At 38.7% G+C, this 20,500-nt stretch overlaps 1 protein-coding gene across 7 annotated transcripts in view; it reads right to left on the bottom strand.

The window, feature by feature from the left end:
* Bmpr2 (bone morphogenetic protein receptor type 2) overlaps positions 1 to 20,500 on the bottom strand; it is a 115,614-nt gene that overhangs the window by 19,891 nt on the left and 75,223 nt on the right. For all 7 annotated transcript variants that reach the window (XM_087564564.1, XM_087564560.1, XM_087564561.1 and 4 more), the window contains 6 exon segments: positions 15,954 to 16,064; positions 14,931 to 15,022; positions 12,913 to 13,143; positions 10,989 to 11,103; positions 6,463 to 6,623; positions 5,301 to 5,448 (listed from right to left, as the gene is read on the bottom strand). In XM_087564564.1, coding sequence (XP_087420690.1) covers positions 5,301 to 5,448; positions 6,463 to 6,623; positions 10,989 to 11,103; positions 12,913 to 13,143; positions 14,931 to 15,022; positions 15,954 to 16,064 — 858 coding nt within the window.

The following is a 20,500-nucleotide window of genomic DNA, read 5'->3' as shown; positions in this document are numbered from 1 at the left end:
GCACAATTAGCTGCTTACAGTGAAATACTGCTGACTTTTAAAAAATGTGATAGTGTATTAATAAACACACAGAGCCAAACAGAAGACTTTTTAAGACTAATACATAAAAATCCAATGGCCTAGAGCAGTGGTTCTCAATCTTCCTAATGCTGCAGTCCTTTAATACAGTTCCTCATGCTGTGGTGATCCCAACCATAAAATTATTTTCATTGCTACTTCATAACTGAAATTGTGCTACTGCTATGAATAGAAAATAGCATGTAAATATTTTTGGAGATACAAGTTTGCCGAAAGGGTTCTGACCCTTTGGTGGTTGAAAACCACTGGCCGAGAACACTCTTGGCAAAGAACACAAGAGAATTAGTCTTGCCGGCTCCTCACCACCGCTCACTCACTCTAGTGTACTAAATAACCAGGCAGATTAGAAGTGACGGCGGTTAGGGCGGTCTGCTTCCAATCTGTGCTTCATCTTTTCCTTGGGAAAGTCATTTAACCCTTGTGCTTCAATCTTCCTGTCAGTAAGTAGTAATGTCTGCATTCCTTGTCTCACTACAACACTGAAAGGTATAATGACCCAGATGAAAACAAACACAAAATATGACAAGCCTTTGTTTCTATTTGAAAATTCAAAAACAATTCTTGTCTTCTATCAGTACTTTAAACAACTTTAACAATTTATAAAAATTAATTGTGTATTTTTATAATCTACTCAGCAGAACCCAAGTTATTAGACTACTGCATTGCATTTAAAAACAGGTGACATTTCTGCATATTTTTAAGATTAAAGAAAACCAATATCAACATTCAACTCTAAGACAAAACTAAAGGATTTAAAGTTGTTGGATTATAGCACTTTGTTCCTTGAAACCTACCTCATATTACACAATCAATTCCATTCAAATTACCTGTAAGCTGTACTTTACTGGCACAGCTGGTCTGCCTCTGACATGATGATGTATGTACTTCCCAGTTATTATAATCATTAAAATTCTAGCTTCAAAACTTACTATAAGAAATTACTGTATGATTTTGTGTAAATTCAAGTTTTGACACTAACAACTAGCAAAGAGAAGTTGGGAAATGGCTCAGTCTGTAGACTGTTTGTCATGTAAACATGAGGTCCTGAGTTAGGCTGCCAAAATCTATCCAAAAAGCCCACCACTATGCTATGTACTAGCACTGGGGAAGCAGAGGTAGGCAGACTCCTAGAGCTCCACAACCAGCCAGCTTAGCTGAACTGGCATGCCTCCAGACAAACAAAGAGACCTTGTTTCAAAGAATGAGGATAGCTTTCAAGGAATAATACCTGAGGTCAATCTCTGGCCTCTACATGAGTGTATGCATGTGCATATGAGTGCATGCACACACGCGCGCGCGCGCGCACACACACACACACACACACACACACATTCTCATTCACCAAAAAAATTCCACTAAATATTTACGGTTCTAATTCTAGTTTTGCAAAAGACACTTAATTGGAGCTAACTTTATTAATACACTTCGGACATAAAGATGTTAACTTTGATGATGGGAGATACAACCCTTTCTTAAAGCTTTATAGTCACTGGCTTGCTAAAGACAAGTCCTTTAATCTCATTTCCTTTCAAACTGTTGAGAAGAGATCAAATATTTGACCCTATTGTTTAACACTCCTTTCCTCTTACCTCCTTTGGATTGGTTAAGTGTGTGTCTACTTATAGAGTTATTTTCGATTCCCATCTCAAATGACATTATTTTACTTCTTTTCTTTCTCTTGCCTTTTTCGTTCTTCCTTCATCCAAACACTGTAGCACTTTGCTATAAGTGCTAATGCTAAGACACTTAACCCATTATTTTACAAATACTTTATAGAATCAGCCTTCGTTACGTTTTTGTTCAACCTCAAAACATACTTTGTATTTTGAAATACACAAAAAAGTCTTAAAAATTTTATAATTATTATATAATACTCTTTAGGTTTTAAAAATTATTTTTCATTTTATATGTTTGTTTTTCTTGCTTGTATGTACATGTACTCTGTGTGTGTGTGTGTGTGTGTGTGTGTGTGTGTGTGTGTGTGTGTGTGCGCGTGCGCACGAGCGTTTATCTTCAGAGACCAGAAGAGGGCATTAAGCCTACATGGTGGCTAACAACTGTCCATAGGTACCAGGTATCCGTGTGGTGCACAAACATATATGCAGCCAAAAGTCATTCATATACATAAAATAAAAATACAAAACTTTTAGAAGGTTTTGAAAAGTACCCTGTATACCTTGCTTGTGTTTTCCATATTCTGTCATACAGTTTCTGTCTTCTTTATTTAACAGAAGATCCTCTTAATCAAATAATAATAATAACAATAACAATTATAATAAAAATAATAAAATTATTCTTAAAGCCCAGGTGTGGTGATACTTGCCTTTAATCCTAGCATTTGGTAGGCAGAGGTAGGTCAACCTGTGAGTTTGAAGCCAGCCTGATCTACAGAGCAAGTTCCAGATCTGCCAGTGCTACACAGAAAAACCCTACCTCAAATGAACAAGTAAAAATATTCATAAAATATAAAAATCATTGTATGGTTTGAATAAGAATGCTTGGTCACCAAGGAGTTGAACTCTTTGATAGGATTAGAAGGGTCAGGAGATGTGTGCCTTGCTAGAGAAGTCTCCGGGAATGGCATTTGAGGCTTCAGTAGGCCATCTCACATGAATCAAGACGTAGCTCTCAACTACTTCTCCAGCACCTGCCTGTGATGCCTGCTGCCATGCTCCCTGCCATGATGATAATGAATTAAGCCTCTGAAACTATAAGCAAGTGCCAATTAAACGCTTTCTTTTAAAGAACTCCCTTGGCCACACAGTATCTCTTTTTTTTCTTTTTTTTTTTTTTTCTGGAGCTGGGGACCGAACCCAGGGCCTTGCGCTTGCTAGGCAAGCGCTCTACCACTGAGCTAAATCCCCAACCCCCACAGTATCTCTTCACAGCAATAAAACAATGACTAAGACAATCCTAAAACCTAAAAAATAAAATAATAAATTCTTCAGTTATCTATCAATATTCCTCTTCAAACATTTCCATAGTTAACTCATCTTCCTGACTTAAACAACATTTGTTTTAAGTTCCTGGCTGCTGCACTCACTAGTTCTCAGACTTCTAGATAACTTCTCTAGGATCAGATGTCAACTCTGAATTTACTCTTAATATGCTCTTCTTAGAATCCCACTTCTATGGCAAGATTATATGTGTTGTGATGGCTAATCCATCTTGATCATCAACTTGAATGAATTAAGAAGTACAGCACCTCCGAGAGTCAAACATTCTGGGGTGCCTGTGAGGGCATTAGGTCATGAGAGCCTGATGATTCATAATATATGACATTATTGAAAGGTGGTAAAATGTGCGATATGGGCCAGTAAGAGTAAGTAGGTTGTGGAAGGTACACCTGGGGTTATATATATTGTCTGGACTATTTCTGTTTTCTGTCTCCCATGAATAGCTTCTCTGCCACACATTCCTGATATTATGATATACTGTACAAACACACAGGTTTAAGCAATTATAGATTGACATCTCTAAAACTTCAATCAAAATTTCTTCCTTTGTTGTTCTCAGATATTTGTATAGTGACAGTAAAAGTACCTTAATGTAATTCTCTTACTTTTTTATTGTTGTAGAATGATAACTAAAACAAAGAAAAAAAATCTATCATTTTAATCGTTTTTGAGTGTACAGTTCTGTGTCATTAAATACAAGTCCCACTGTGCATCTATCACCATTATCCATCTCTAGAATGCTTTTCACTAAGCTGAAACTCTATTCACCAACAAAAAACTTACCTCTGAATTTTAACCTTTTATAATCCTTTCTATTTGTTTTTTAAGATTATTGTATGTATGTGAGTACACTGTAGCTGTCTTCAGACACACCAGAAGAGGGCTTCAGATTCCATTACAGATGGTTGTGAGCCACCATGTGGTTGCTGGGAATTGAACTCAGGACCTCTGGAAGAGCAGTCAGTGCTCTTAACCTCTGAGTTATCTCTCCTGCCCCAATCCTTTCAATTTTATTTATTAGCTTTTAAAATTAGTATACAAAGTAATGGGCTGCTGCTGCTTCTTTTTACATGGGTACTGGAGACCTGAACTTATTTGCAGAAAACTATTCTGGCATATGTATGTATGTATGTATGTATGTATGTATGTGTGTGTGTGTGTGTGTGTATGTATGTATGTATGTATGTTCTAAAATACTGTTCTGCAAACAAGATTTAATTGCCTCCCTACTTATAAAACTGAAGGCTTTTTAATCCCTTTTTGGGGATTAAACCCAAATCCTTTGCATTTAAGAAGCAGGAACTCTATCAGCGAGCCATATTCCAACCCTAATACTATTGTTTATTATTTTTTAGAACAAAAGCGATAGTCATCTTTTAACTGTAGTACTTTAAAAACAAATAAGCAAGCAAAAATGTTTATGAAAAGATGAGTCAACTCAGTAAAGTGCTTGCTATACAAATATGAGATCTAATGTTTAGATCCCCAATGTCCATGTAAAAAGCTAGGCCTAATGGTGTGTGCCTATAATACCAGTGCCGGGTGGTGGGTGGTTGGGGGCGGGGGGGGGGGGGGTGGTGGTGGTGGTGTAGAAACAAATGCATTAGTGCAATTTGATGGCTGGCCAGCAAGCCTAACTGAATCCATAAGCTGCAGGTTCTGTGAGAGATCTTATCTCAAAAGGCACAGAGCAATCAAGGAAGACATCTGGTGAGAACCTCTGGCCTTCACATCAGTGTGTATGCACATGAGCATGGACACACACATCTCCTTGGGCATGGAGTGCATGCCTGTGAAAGCTGCGCTCAGGAAGAAGAGGCATGGGGAGTACACAAGTTAGAAACTGGCTTGGGCTACTAAGAACGCACTAGTAAGTCAGGGCATCCATCCAGTGAGATCCTGTAGTAAGCAACAAACAAATCATAACAAAATAAAAGCAAGTTGTGGATTATATATGCTAATAAAGGAGTAATTCAGACATTCTTCTAAAACTAAAACTATGTGTTACAATGTTTAAAAAAGGAAACCTAACCAGAAAAAAAAAGGTGTGCCAAAATCCCAGTTGGCAACTACTGCTATTTTCAGAAAAATGTCTATTCTATTTCAGAAAATTTCTATTCTGAATATTCCATAATCAGATGGCAATGAACTGAAGGTTTAAAGGAAAAAAGATTATTATATCCAGTTGAGTTGTTGAATGTGAGTGAAAAAGAAGGAACAAGGGTATTGCTTCAAAACACTGGTAAGTCTAACAGCAGCTCTCACCTGGGAAGAGGTCTGTGCACCTCATAAACACCTCCCAGTAGATCAGTCCAAGCGCATACATGTCCACTTGCTTCAGTGCTGACTCACAGTCCCTCAGGTTCACAGCTCCTTCTAGCACTTCTGGTGCCATATAGCGGATTGTGCCAACCTGGTCAATTAAAAGTGGTATTTTAAAGAAAGAGAACACAGCATATCCTGATGGGCAACCATTAGCCCAAGGTCACATATAAAATGTACTCGTATAAATGATACTACTTCACCCTAAGCAGGTCACTGAGTATACTGTACTTTCGCAATCTCTCCCTCCTTAATAATTAAACAGTATTAACTGCTTTAGCAAAACCTGCCATTGATGAGAAAGAAGAAAGTAATTGTTCCTATGCCAACTTTTAAAACTCCATGAGGCTCTAGTTAACTGCCTAACTCATTGACCACCTTTGCAGTGTAGTCAATAATATAAAATAAAAACCATCAAATGTGGTGAGAAAAGTGCCAAGCAATACGTACGTCAGTTAATATTTTCAAAAACTGTGAATATGTGTGTATATGTACATGTATGTACGTGAAAGCAGAGAACAGGGACGGAAAGGATGTTACATTGTAATCAGAGGGTAGACTGTCCTATCTCAAACTTGGTAACCTTACTCTTTTTTTTTTTCCCCCCGGATCTGGGGACCGAACCCAGGGCCTTGCGCTGGCTAGGCAAGCGCTCTACTACTGAGCTAAATCCCCAACCCCCGGTAACCTTACTCTTGCTTCAAAAGTCAATTCCTGGCTGAGTCTGGTAGCACTTGCCTAAAATCTCAGCCCTCAGTGATAAATTCAAGGTCAGATTGGGCTATATAAAGAGAATCTATCTCAAAAAACAAAACACAAACAAACAAACAAAAAAAACCCAACAAAACAAAAAGCCAATCTAATGAAGTTCCCTTTTAAAATAAACAACAAAAAATCAATTCCAAGATACTTCTGCATAATGTCTGTTCAAATGCGCTGGAATTTCAAAATGAACTGATAAGCTTCCATAGTTCTTTACACAGTGTGTTTGGTATTTCCTAATTTTCTAACTCACAACAGTGTGTGAGTGACAGTGCACAAGGATATCCACTGTGAGAGAGTGTCATGATTCCAGGGTATGCCAGTGTGATGCTTATAGACTCACCTCACTTATAGCCGCGTTATCTTCTTCCCCTGGGCGCACCAGCCTGTTTCCAGTTAGCCTCATGGACAGACCAAAGTCACTGATAACACACGTGCCACCATTCTTTACCAGGACATTTCTGCTGTTTAAATCTCGATGGGAAATTGCAGGTTTGTAATGATCTGTTTGGATAATTCAAATAATTAGTAATGTGTAAATAGAGCTATTGGATTAAGTTAACATGCAGATAATGGGAGTCACACACATGCAAATAAAAGATAGTGCTCCTTCCACCTGTTAGTTGTCCAAAAAAAAAAAGGGGGTGGGGGTGGGGGTGGGGGTGGGGGGAAGAATGCTGGTTGTCAAGGCCCATGTTTATAATCCTAGCATTAGGGATGCAGAGGCAGGAAGATTGTAAGTTTCAGACTAATATAAACGGATACATCAAGACTTTGACTCAAACCAAACCAAACCCTACAATTTCAAATTATCACTATTTTCTAATAATTCCTCTTACATGTATATCTGGTAACCACTAAGCATTCAACTGAATCTAATATAGTAAATATAGTTCTAATTCTAGTACAAGCTTGGTTTCCTCTTTACTTCTTTTTTTTTTTTTTTTTTTTTTTTTTTTTGTTCTTTTTTTCGGAGCTGGGGACCGAACCCAGGGCCTTGCGCTTCCTAGGTAAGCACTCTACCACTGAGCTAAATCCGCAGCCCCTTTACTTCTTTTTTTGTTCTGTGTTCATTGTTGGGGTTGGCTAGTTTGTTCAGACAGGGTTTCACCTAAATCAGGCTGGTCTCTATATAGCTGAACCCCTGATTGTCCTGCCTCTACCTCAAAAGTGGTTTAATTACAGATTGGTTCTACCATGCTTGGCTTTCTCTGCATTTCTAAAGCACAAAAGGAGGAAATACCAAAAGGAATATTTGCTATAAATAAAACATAAATAAATATAGACCTGGCTAGACTCAACTTTAATAAAATAAAGTTAGTGAGCTTATTTAGAAAAAATATCAACTGAGAAACTATGGCTCAAATTTCTTTTCTTTTTAAAGATTTATTTTATTATATGTAAGTACACTGTAGCTGTCTTCAGAAGAGGGCATCAGATCTCATTACAGATGGTTGTGAGCCACCATCTGGTTGTGGGATTTGAACTCAGGACCTCTGGAAGAGTAGTCAGTGCTCTTAACCACTGAGCTACCTCTCTAGCCCTGGCTCAAGTTTCTCAAACCAGCACAATTACATTCTAAATTCTTACCCTTATACCCACAAATAAGTGCAGCTATCATCCATCAGAGATGCTTCTTTTTGCAGCAGATGGAAATGTGAGTAACAGTCTACCATGAGGTGTTCAGCTCTAACTGGTATGACATATGCACAACACAAGGCCTACACTAAGACTCAGAACGTCACAAGAAGGACTGAACAGACCACAAGAGCCAGAGGACCAGACACCTGGTAAGAGGCTGTCTCCTATACAGAACAGGGAAGCTACATCCATGAAATCTCAACAATATGGTAGTCTAAAGGATACCGGAACCATGACAATATCAGTTTGATGTGCCAACAAAAATGGGGAAATCTCACATCTCAACACCTAGATAAAGAGCTAAAGGCAATTAATGGCCACTGTGAGAGAATCAGTTCTCCTACGAGTGAGCCCCCTAATTGATTACCTAATAAAAATAGTCAGTCCTATATGCCCCCGAGCAACGCTGAATGGATTCAACAGGAAGCATGCATTTATTTACTTATTTATTTACTTGTTTGTTTGTTTATTTATTCCAAGACAGGATCTCACTATGTAGCTCTAGATGGCGTGAAACTTACTCTGTAGACCAGGGTGACCCAAATTCAAAGAAATTCACCTGCCTCTGAGTTCTAGGATTACAGACATGCAACATTGTAGCTGGACAGCAGGTTGTACTTATTCATGTGTGTGTGTGTGTGTGTGTGTGTGTGTGTGTGAGAGAGAGAGAGAGAGAGAGAGAGAGAGAGAGAGAGAGGAACAATAAAAGAGAAAATTATAAAACTGGTATGGCATATGTGAGCGTGCGTATGTTTCACCATGTGGGTGTGTGGAGGGCAGAGGTCAGGCGTCTTACAGTCACTTCTTCACTCAGTTTACTTGTGACAGGGGCATATGGCACCCACCTTTGTTCTTAGTACTCTGGAAGCAGAGGCAGGAGAACTCTGAGTTTGAGTCTAGCCAGGTCTATATAGAGAGTTCCAGAACAGCCAGGGCTACATAGTTGGACCCTGTCTCAAACAAACCAAGTGAACAGATGCTGGAAAGAGGTCAATGTAATTTAAAAGAAAATTGACACCGGTTCTCTTCTTGAATCTGAAGTCATTTTAGCTAGGCTGATAATCCTCTTGTCTCTCCTTCTCAGTACTGAGGCATCACGTTCACTGCAGTGCCTGGCTCTTTGTGTGGGTTCTAAGGAGCTGAACTCAGGCTTTCAAGTTTGCTCAGGAAGCACTTTACCACTGAACACCCCCCCAACCCCTGAAAGGACACCTCAAATATTTTGAGAAATATACTTGGGACTATTTTTGAAGTAATTAGGTAAGGCTATAAATTCAAATATATATGCTATTATACACAGTTTTCAGAAGCCAGTGCTATCACTACCTAGTGTTTGAGAAAATAGCTTTGTTTAGGTTAAAAAAAATTTCAGCCAGTATTTGATTTAAAACCTTGCTGAATCATGCAAACCTTGAAAAAGGAATTAGGATGATATTTTAAATTCTGTTTTAAGCCAGCTTCTAAAAGGAGTTATAATATTTAGAAGAAGGAAACACAGTCCAATGGCTAATGTGCTAAAACAATGAAGCAAGAGAATCAAGTTGCTGACACAGGCAATAACAGGTCAATCTTGTACTCAGGGAAAGATGTCAAGTAAATGAGCCAATAAATTATTCAAAAGAAATTATTTATATATGAAGCATCAGCTAGAAAAGATGATCCATGCTATTACATTATGGAACAAAGATGTAAGAAACGGATACATTAAAGTTCTCCTCACTAAAGAGGTCAGGGAGACTACAGAGCAATAACAGGTTACAGTATGATAAAATGTGGTATAGGAGTAAAAAGCCAAAAACGCACAGAGGCACGGTTTTCACAGCCATGCTATTAGGGAGCCTGTGCTGGGAGTGCACAGCGAAACAAAGTGAGAAGGCGAGAGATCTAACAGATGCTTTGGACAGCCAGTCAGAGCACACGAGAGCTGCGGAAGGACTATAATACAGCTCAATCCTGGGCCAGGACGGCCTTCCACCCTCACTTACTCACAGAACCTAACACCATCTCAGCAGCAATTCACTCAGCAAAAATAAAACAAGCGTATTTTTGGTCTCCAGTGAGGAAGTATGGATTAATGTGGGCATAGCAGGAACGTCTGGAAGTGGAAGGGAACAACTCCTTTGTCCCTGTTTTCCCTGCTACCTATATACAACACAACAGACACTGAAATGACTGAAAATGAAAGACACATGTAAAGGATGGCAGAGAAAAGACACAGGCAGGAGCCCTGAGTCATGCTGCCACACTGCTCCTTGACACTCTCTTTAGGTTCTGGTTTTGACTGTTCCTGAGGACTGAAGTGAAGCACCTTACGCACACTAGTCAAGTGCTCTACCCTGGCCTATAATCTCAATCCTCTCTCTAGCTGTCTCTCCCTCCTCCCTTCAGGAGCCAGGTTGCACTATGTCATCACGAGTGGCTCAGAATCACTAGAAATTCCAGGTTGGCCTTAAGTGTACAATCTTGCTTCAGCCTCCTGAGTCTGATGACTCGAATATGTATGTGCCATCTCACTTGAACCCTAGAGGTTTTAAAATCCGGGTCTCACTATACAGTCCCAGTACACCTGAACCTTGTTATGTAAACTTAGGCTGGCCTCAAAGTCAGATTCACTAGCCGCTGCTCTGACTGCTGAGGTTAAAGGCATGAGCCACCATGCTTGGCTCTTGAGATTCTTAAGTGTATATGAGAAAACCTTTTTCAAAAAAGAAGTTTCTTTATAAGTAAAGCCAGTGTATTTCCTCCTTTACTGACTCTAGCTAGCAGAGCATTAGTTTATAAAAGGATGTTTGAGTATTATAGCTTATAAAATAAAGGTCCATGTGATATTAAAACTAATACACTGCTACTTATTCACATGAACAAACAAATACAAGGGAAATATAGCCTAGCTAACAGTATTAACCTGAGGTTCACAAATTCAAGAGGCCTAAAAATCCTCTAGGATCTTTTTGTCTGGTCTTATGATATCAGAGATCAAAGGCCTTATATACGCTAAGGAAGCACTCTATCATTGAGATACAACCCCCCAAATCATTTTTTCTAAAACTAGCTCTAAGTATATTTTTAGAAAGTCTTTAAATTCTTAATGAGATCTGTCTTGCTTTTCTTCCTGTTACGTTCAAATACGTTTCTTCATGATGGATCTTTAAATTAGTTAATATTCACATTTTAACAGTAGAAATTATATTTTTTCTTCTAAAATGATTAAAATTTTATTCATCATACCTCCTCGGGGTAATTCTGTGTGAAGATAAGCCAGTCCTCTTGTCACAGAATGAGCCAGACGGCAAGAGCTTACCCAATCACTTGTATGGAGACTCAGATATTTGCACAGAGATCCCTGTATAAAGCAAAAAGGATTTCAAAAATTTAAACTAAATTTGCTTCAACAAGAAGAGGCAAGTTAGGTAACCTTCTGAAGAATTTGCAGAGGCTAGGTTCCCAAGAAGATATAATAAGGTATTTTTGAATAAGAAAAGAAGAGAGAGAGTATGCTGGCTAGTTTAATGTAACTGACACAAGCTATAGTCATCTGGGAAGAGGGAACCTCAATTGGGAAAACGCCTCCATATGATCAGGCTGGACAAGCTTTAGGACATTTTCTTAATTAGTGATTAGAGGCCAGTGGTCTTGGATTCTATAAAAAAAAAAAAAAAAAGCAGGATAGGGGTTGGGGATTTAGCTCAGTGGTAGAGCGCTTGCCTAGGAAGCGCAAGGCCCTGGGTTCGGTCCCCAGCTCCGAAAAAAAGAAAAAAAAAAAAAGCAGGATAAATGCACATACACACATATACACAAACAAACAAGCAAACAGTAACAAGAAGCCAACTACATTGGCCCCCACCTTTAATCCCAGGCAGAGGCAGGCAGATCTCTGTGAATTTGACACTAACCTGGTATGCACACAGAGTTCCAGGAAGCAAGAGCTACATACAAAGGCCCTATCAGGAAATGATAACAAGCCCCAGCTCCCTAACAAGAAAGCAAGATGAGCAAGCCAGTAAGCAGCATCCCTCCTTTGGCTCTTTCTTGCTCAATTTGCTTTTGGTAACAGTGTTTCATGTTAATACTAATTAAACATATTAATATTGTTTCACAGCAATATTAATCCTAACTAGGGCAGGGGGAAAGAAGGAACTTAACTATCGATTTTTATCTTTCAAATAATAAAATTATGGATGATTTTTCCTTTTAAACACTTCTTTGGACAATCAGATTAACTTGAAAATTTTTTATTTTGTTTTTTTTTACCAAATTTTAAAAACAATATTGTTATGATTTATAAATAGGACACAGAGAGCTTTTGTAAGTCTCTACAGTCAGTCCTCTATACCTGCAGACTCCACATTGTGGCGTTCAATCAGCTATATCAAAAGTATTTAGGGATGGGGATGTAGCTACATGAAAAAGTACTTGCTTAATATGTTCTGACCTTGGTTTCTTCTCCAATAAAGTCAAGAAAAACAAATAAAAACCCAAGGAGTACTTCTGCATCTGTATATAACATTATTTTTCTTGTCATTGTTCCCTAAATAAACAGTTTAACAATGAGTAACTATTAACATGGCATTTTAACTATGTAATCAAGAAATGATATGCAAGTGTTACATGCAAATGCTACATGAAATCTTATATAAGGGACTTGAGCTGCTGTCAACGTGTGTGCATGTGTGTGTGCGTGTGCGTGGACACTAAGGATGACTGTATGTCTGATAAACAAGGAGCTTACACAAGAACGAGTGTCAGACAAAGTGCTTCTAAGTCTGATGAAAAAGCTCTGGCAAAAGAAACAGGGGAAGGAAGAAGGGTGGGTAAGAAAGGGAGGCCATGATGGAGGAATGGAAGGAGGGAAGAAAAGAGGTGAGAAGAGAGATGAAAGAAGAGAATTGTTAGTGTTTTGTTGTTCTTCAAGATAGAGTCTTAGAATAATAGTCCAGGCTTGACTTAATTCACAATCCTCCTGCCTTAGCTTTCTTTCTGGGTTACAGGTATGTGCCGTGATACCTGGCTGAGTAATATTTAATTCAAAATCGAGCATAAGATTCTTATTTCATTGCAGAACACTAATAACAAGTTTACAAACAAGCAACATGTGGTGAAGATCTGATCAAGGGTACAATGAATGACAGAATCTCTTTTATGAAGAACTTACATTGGGATAATACTCCATCACAAGCAAATACTCCATGCGTCCATCTGCAGTGAGCCTCTCGTCTCCAACTATAAAGCGAGCAATGTTGTCATGTTCCATCAAAGGCACTCTGTAAATGTTTTTTTCATTTATAAAATTCTGACGGTTTGCAAAAGAAAATACTTTTACAGCAACTGGACGCTCATCCAAGGAACCTTTATATACTGCTCCATATCGACCCCGTCCAATCAGCTGTAAGTTTGTTGTTAAAAAGGCAAGTTATTAGTTCATATTAAAATTGAACAATTAAATTTACTAAAATGAAAACACAACAAGGAAACCCCTAAAATCTCCCATGATATACAGCAGCTCTATTCTGCTTTTAGTTTATTTATTACCAAAAGGCACCTAGTTATCTGTGTGTGGTATAACTGACTAATCTTCCAATAGACGAAAGCTAAACACTTTGGACCAAATGAGAAGGAAAACCAAGGAAGGCCTAGATACACTGAAAAATAAGCAAAAGCAGTTAGAGAGTCTAAGGCATTGAGGCACAGAAGAAAGGAATGCATATATGGTGGGCTACCTGTTTCTATGGGTTTTCTTCACTTGAAAGCTGACTCAAATCAGCTTTGAGTAGTGGAACTAAAAATGGCACAAAAGGTCTTTTGAACCAGAGGATGTAATCTGTCGCTAGAGCGTCTAGAGAGTGAGGGAAGATGCCTCCAAAAGAGAAACCTGAAGAGGGAACTCAGTGAACACATGAGACAGATGTACTAACTGAGCTGAGAGTTGAGCTTCTATGTCTGTGGTATGTGTCTAACCAAGTCAACTGCTTACAAAAACAAGTAACAAAATCTCCGCACAGGGCTAGAGAAATCCTCAGTGGTTGAGAGCGTACTGATGTCCCAGAGGATGGCAGTGCGGTTCCCAGCACCCACTGCAGGAGGCTTACAGCTGCCTGTAACTCCAGTTCCCTTTCTAATATCCACAGGCAACTGCACTCATGTATACACACCCACATGCAGAAACACATGCACACACAATTAAAATTAATCTTTTTTTGAAAACCAGTACACATTAGAAATTAGCAAGAGTCTGGGAGTTCCACAGTATATAATTACACATTATCTGTAATAAAATAAAAATCTACTCAATGCACGAAGAAATAACAAAATGTAACTAGTTCTCTTTATTTTTTGGCTTCTAGAGAATTTTCATTAAAACAGGTTGGTGTTTATCATTATTTTATTTGTTAGTTTGTTTGATTGTTTTTTGAGAACAGCTTTCTCTGTGTTGCTTTGCTCGGCAGACCAAGCTGGCCTTGAACTGACAGAGATCTACTTGCTGCTACCTCACAAGTGTTAGGATGAAAGGTGTGCACCACTATCACCTGGCTAGCACCATTCTTTATACATGGTTAATATAGCATTAGTTTATTATTTTTTTAAAATTTTGTTCGTTTTGGTTTTTGAAACAGAGTCTCAACACGCAGCTCTGCTATCCTAAAAGTCTCTATGTAGACTAAGCCGGCCTCAAACTCATTATCTGCCTCTGCTTCCTGAGCATTGGAATCAAAGGCATGTGTCGCCATGCCAGTCTTGTACCATTATGTTTACAAAAAAAAAAAAAAAAAAAAAAAAAAATGCCGTCCTCTGAAAAAGTCCCATCAAAACACAGTTAAGCACATACCTTTCGTTCCAGCACTTGGAAGGCACAGGCTTGCCTCAAATCCTGGGCAAAACTGCACGTGTCAGTGGGTACTTCTCTCAGTGTTGTAAACTACACATGACTTTAGGCACACTGAGACCTCCTTCTCTACTTTTTGTTATGGCAGGGCTCACTGTGCTGCCCTGGCTGGCCTGGAGTCTGAGGAAACCCTCTTTCTTCTGCTTCCTAACTGCTGAATCACAGGTGTGCACCACCAGGTCCAGAAAGACTTCCTAAATACGCGTGAGGTGAGTGAGTAGTGAGTGAGCACTAATTAGGAGAGTGGGTAGAGATTAGAACAGCCCACGATCTACGCGTGCGCAGCTCACCTCCAGCAGCTTCAGGTTATCCAAGTCCAGGGAGGGCTCTGCCGCTGCCGCCTCCATCATGCTCACACTGTGTAGACCCTGTTTCCTGTCTCCTAAAGAGTAACAACACCTATTAACACGCAGCCTTCTCAAAAGGAAAACGCCAACTTCTTAACATTACAGTTAAGAGGCTGGACAGATGGCTCAGTGGTCAAGAACACTGGCTGCTCTTCCAGAGGTCCCAGGTTCAATTCCCAGCACCCATGTGGCAGTTGACAACGGTATCAAACTCTAGTTTTATGGGATCTAATATCCTTACATAGACATACATTCAGGTAAAACACCTATGCACATGAAATAAAAAAATTAAAAATATATTACAGCTAAGAAAAGCTGCAGCATGGGTTAAAGCAAATCACTAAAGTAGAAATCATTCCCTTAATGAAGAAAATGAACAGCATGACAGCAGAGATAATTCTGTGAGATGATTCCATGATGATTCAGTTTCAAAGTCTAAAATCATAATGTTGAATTTTCAAGAAAATGTATGAGTGAGTGCTGATTTTCTAAACAGCCACTGTAATTCTAGCTCTCAGAGATGCAATGTCATTGTCTGGCCTCCAAGGAGCACACACATGACACACATAGACACACACAGACACACTGATAAAAATGAATTTAAAAAATTTCTTGTAAAACTTGGGGGAAAATATTTGTTGAAGCTAAAAATGGGGACTTCTACAGCAGAATTTGTGTTTGTACATAGATTTTCCACAGAGACTTTAAAAAGGAAACAATGGGGCTGTCAAGACAGTTCGGCTGGTGAAGGTGAATGCCACCAAACATGGTGGCCTAAGGTTGGCCCCTCGGACCCACAGAGTAGAGGGAAAATGACTCCTGCAAGTGTCCTCTAACTTCCACACATGTATTCTTTACACAATAAATAAGCCAATAAATAAATGTAAAAAAAAATTTAAAGAAAATAAATTTTGATTAAATGGCATGTTTACCAAATGATGAGACCAAAAATAGTATTTCGTTTACCTGTCAACATTCTGTATCCAAAACATAAGGCGACTATCAAAACAGCTAATACAGAAACCGATGCCAAAGCAATGATTATAGTTTCATCCCGATTAGATGAATGAGGCGGACCTAAAGGAAAGAAAAGTATTTTATTTAATACCAACAAACTAGCTTTTAGAAAACCTGTATTAACATATAACCACATCAGTAATATTCTTACATAAAATTAAAGAAAAATTAATTGATTTGTGATAGTTATAAACAGCATGATTTGGTAACTTAGATTATCTTTTATACACTTAAAACACTTGTCAAGTATGAGCCTAGTTATTAAAATATCAACTAGGGGTTGGAAAGATGGCTTACTGCTTGGGAGTATATACTGCTCTTTCAGAGGACCTAAATCTTGTTCCCAACACCCACATTAAGCAGTTCACCACCACCTCTAACTCCAGCTCCACATGGTCTGACACCTTCTCTAGCCTCTGAGGGTATCTACACTCATACACACATACATGCCACGTAGCTGTGGAAGCTTGAATGAGAATAGCCCTGATAGGTTCAATTCTTAACTACTTGGGAAGGGTTAGGAGGTGTGGCCTTGTTGGAGGAGGTGTGTCCCTGCAGGGAAACTGTTAGGTACCAAAAGATTAGAAGTCAACCACCCAAAGAGTACATATGGAATGACCCATGACTCCAGCCACATATGCAGCAGAGGATGGCCATGTTAGGCATCAAAGGGAGGAGAAGCCCTTGGTCCTGTTAAGGCTCGATGTCCCAAGGTAGGGGAACGCCAGGGTTGGGAGGGGGAGGCTGGGGGAGCATCCTCATAGAAGCAGGGGGAGAGGGTATGGGATAGGGGGTTTCCAGGGAGGAAACTCGGAAAGGGGATGGCATTTGAAATGTAAATAAAGTATCCATTTAAGAAAAAAGATTAGCAGCATCTTTCTCTGCCTCATGGTTGTAACTCAAGATGTGAGTGCTCACTTCTGCTCTAGCACCAAGCCTGCATTGCCAAGCTTCCCACCATGATGGTCATAAACTCCACCCTCTGAAATGATAAGCCCCAAATAAACTCAGTGCTTAAAAAGTTGCTTCGGTTATTGAGTCTAATCATGGCAATAGAGAAATAACTAAGACAGTAGTGGAAGCTGACCTTGACCTCATGGCAACCTTCTTCCCTCTGCCTCCTAAATGCTAAGACTACTGGTGTACACCACTGAGCCCGGTTTCATAGTTGGGTTTAAACCATGTATTCAGTAGGCTTCAACAGGTTGCTTGACTTCTGTGTGCCTCATTTCCTCATTTGTAAAAAGTAGTGTGTCTGTCATGAAGCTTGAGGGGAGTCTAAGTGCTTAGTAGAGCATAAAAGTCTATGCAATCGATGGTAATTAAGATCATTAGTATTGATACCATTAATATTGATGAAAATGTTTTTGTGGGCAGCTAAATCTAAATTGAACCTGAAGCTCAGTCCCTCCACGTATTAATCTGACATTGAGAAAATGTCTGCATTCATGAACCCACGTTTATTTACTTGCAGAATGGGAACACATGTATCTAGATTATAAGGCTGGTATGAACATGCAAACATTTATGTGATACTCCATCTATGGGTTAGATCATATCTATAGCTGATCTATATATCTGTATCTTATCTATACCTATATCCTTGGATTGGATGTCCACAAACTTAAGATATACCTAGGAGTAATAGAACAGGGATGCAATAATTATATTAAGAGTAGAAACACATGAAAATGTCTTAAACAGAAAGAGAAAAGTGGAGGATACACAGGTCACCATGTTTAAATATCTATTAAAAAATAACTAAATTCAAGCAGTGTATATTCAAAACAGTAGTCTTTACAAAATACAAAACAACTGCTTATCAGTAAACAGTCTAATGCAGAATAAGATTGTCAGAGTTTCTATTTCCCATAAAACATCATGACCAAGAAGCAAGTTGGGGAGGAAAGGGTTTATTCAGCTTACACTTCCACTTTGCTGTTCATCACCAAAGGAAGTCAGGACTGGAACTCAAGCTGGTTAGAAAGTAGGAGCTGATGCAGAAGCCATCGAAGGATGTTACTTACTGGTTTGCTCAGCCTGCTTTCTTATAGAACCCAGGACTACAGGCCCACGGATGGCACCACCCACAGTAGGGCCTGCCCACCTTGATCACTAATTGAGAAAATGCCTTACAGCTGGGTCTCATGGGGCATTTTCTTAGGGTAGGCTCCTTTCTCTGTGATGACTCCAGCTTGTGTCAAGTTGACACACAAAACCAGCCAGTAGAGAGATCTCCTATGAAGTATCTGTTTGGGTTTTGGTATCGGTTTTATAGGTAGTGTCTGCCCAGTGGCAAGGCCACAACTATCCCTACTTAAACATTCTTTTTACTCAGTGAAAATAAAATATACTATATTTTGAAATTTTAAACTTATTATTCTGTTTGCTTGGTTTTTTTGTTTGTTTTTTTGTTTGTTTGTTTGTTTGTTTGTTTTTTTGACAGAGGACCTCTCTGACGAGCTTTCTTCGTAAACCAGGCTGACTTTGAATTCAGAGAACCCCCTGTCTGATTTATTATGAGTCCTAGGATTAAAGGATTTGATTGACAATTTTAATTGTAGTCAATTAAAATCAAGCAGAATGTAAGTTAAAATTTTCTTACTTGTGGTCAAACTAGAATCTGTTAATAGCAAATAATAAACCTCAGTGGCAGTGTTTCTCCAATGAGTTATCTCAAGTTCTGCAAACAAAATGCCAATATAGTATTTCTAAAGAAGAATAGGTTGATGCTGTGAAATACTCTTAAATCATAAGACAATTACTAGGCAGTAAACTTTAACATACTGATAACTGTAGTTAGCAATACTTTCAACATATAATAATTTATAGAAAGACTGGATATAGGAACTCATCTTTGGCTAGGGATCTAACTCAGTGGTAGAGCATTTGCCAAGCATTTGCAAGGTCATGGATCCCTCTCCAGTACACAGAAAAAGAAAAAAGCCAATCAACCAACCAATCCCCACCCTCCTACAAACAGCCTCAACTTACTACAATACTAAACCCTATATCAACTTACTACAGTAGGACAGTAGCATGTTTATAACTACATAAGCACACTGTAGCTATCTTCAGACACACCAGAAGAGGGCATCAGACCCCATTTCAGTGAGCCACCATGTGGTTGCTGGAATTTGAACTCAGGACCTCTGGAAGAGCAGCCAGTGCTCTTAACCCCATTTCTCCAGCTCTGTTTATAACTATTTTTAAAGATTAAAAAGGAAGAAGAAGGGGTTGGGGATTTAGCTCAGTGGTAAGGCCCTGGGTTTGGTTCCCAGCTCCGAAAAAAAGAAAAAAAAAAAAGGAAGAAGAAAATAAGAAGTACTGTTAAGGATATAGAGAAACTAAAAACTTACATACAGCGGATGGGAATATGCAATGTTAAAGATGTAGTAAACGGTTTAGTAGGTTCTCAAACCCTCATTAGAACTTTCATAAAATCTGTTAGTTTGTTCCTAGGCATGGACACAAAGAACTGGAAATAGGCATCCAAACAAATCCGTCCACAGCATCACATGTGCAATGACTACAAGGAGAAATGCGAATGTTCGAACACTTGTCAATCAATAAACACGATGTAACACATCTACAAAGATGACACACTAAAGGTCCTGTATTTTACAACTTCATTCATATGAAACATCCACAACGGTAAATCCACAGAGACAAAAGGTAGGCTAGAAGTTGCTAGGCATGGGAAAAGAGGGAGAAGGGAGTTATTTTTTACTAGATAGAGAATTCCCCTTGTGGGGTGATGAAAATGTTTTGGAACTACATAGAAATAATGGTTGCGCAAGATCATTAAAGTATTGAATAGTATATTTTTATATTTCATTCTGTTATAAGATTGTACCTCAATAAAATAACTTATTTGAGAATTTGTTGAACTCAAAAAGGAAATATTATTTCAATGCACATATGATTGGATAATTTGTAGTTTTTAAACACAGGATATATGTCTTTCAACATAAAGTAATTTATAGGAAGACATATATATAAATGTATATATACATTTATGTGTGTGTGTGTATATATATATATTTTTTTAAGTGCCTTCAGATTATCTTTTCTTATTAAAACTATCAAACCCTGGGCTGGTAAGTCTGAGTAAGGTAATTGCCATCAAGCCTAATGATCTGAGTTCAATTCCCATGACTCATATGGTAGAAAGAACCAATTCCCAAAATATGTCCTCTGATCTCTGTATAAGTACCAAAGCACAGTACCCCATCCACCCCAAGGCACAGCGCGTACACGCGCACACAGAGCTACCAAAAACAGAACAAACGAAAAACAAAACTAATACAGTGCACCTCCCTGTCTGTGGGGATACATTACAGGAGGTTTAATGGATGCTCCTGATAGTACTAATCTAAATTGCTTCTCCTAATTTGTGGGTTCCATATTTTTATATCAGCAAACTAAACTAAAAATACTTGAGAGAAATGCAGAAAATTCCAAAAACAGAATTCCATCTTGCCATGCACTAAGTA

The sequence above is a fragment of the Rattus norvegicus genome, chromosome 9 (assembly GCF_021556685.1).
Source record: "Rattus norvegicus strain SHRSP/BbbUtx chromosome 9, alternate assembly SHRSP_T2T, whole genome shotgun sequence".
Lineage (NCBI taxonomy): Eukaryota > Metazoa > Chordata > Mammalia > Rodentia > Muridae > Rattus > Rattus norvegicus.
This window is presented reverse-complemented; position numbering and strand designations above follow the sequence as displayed.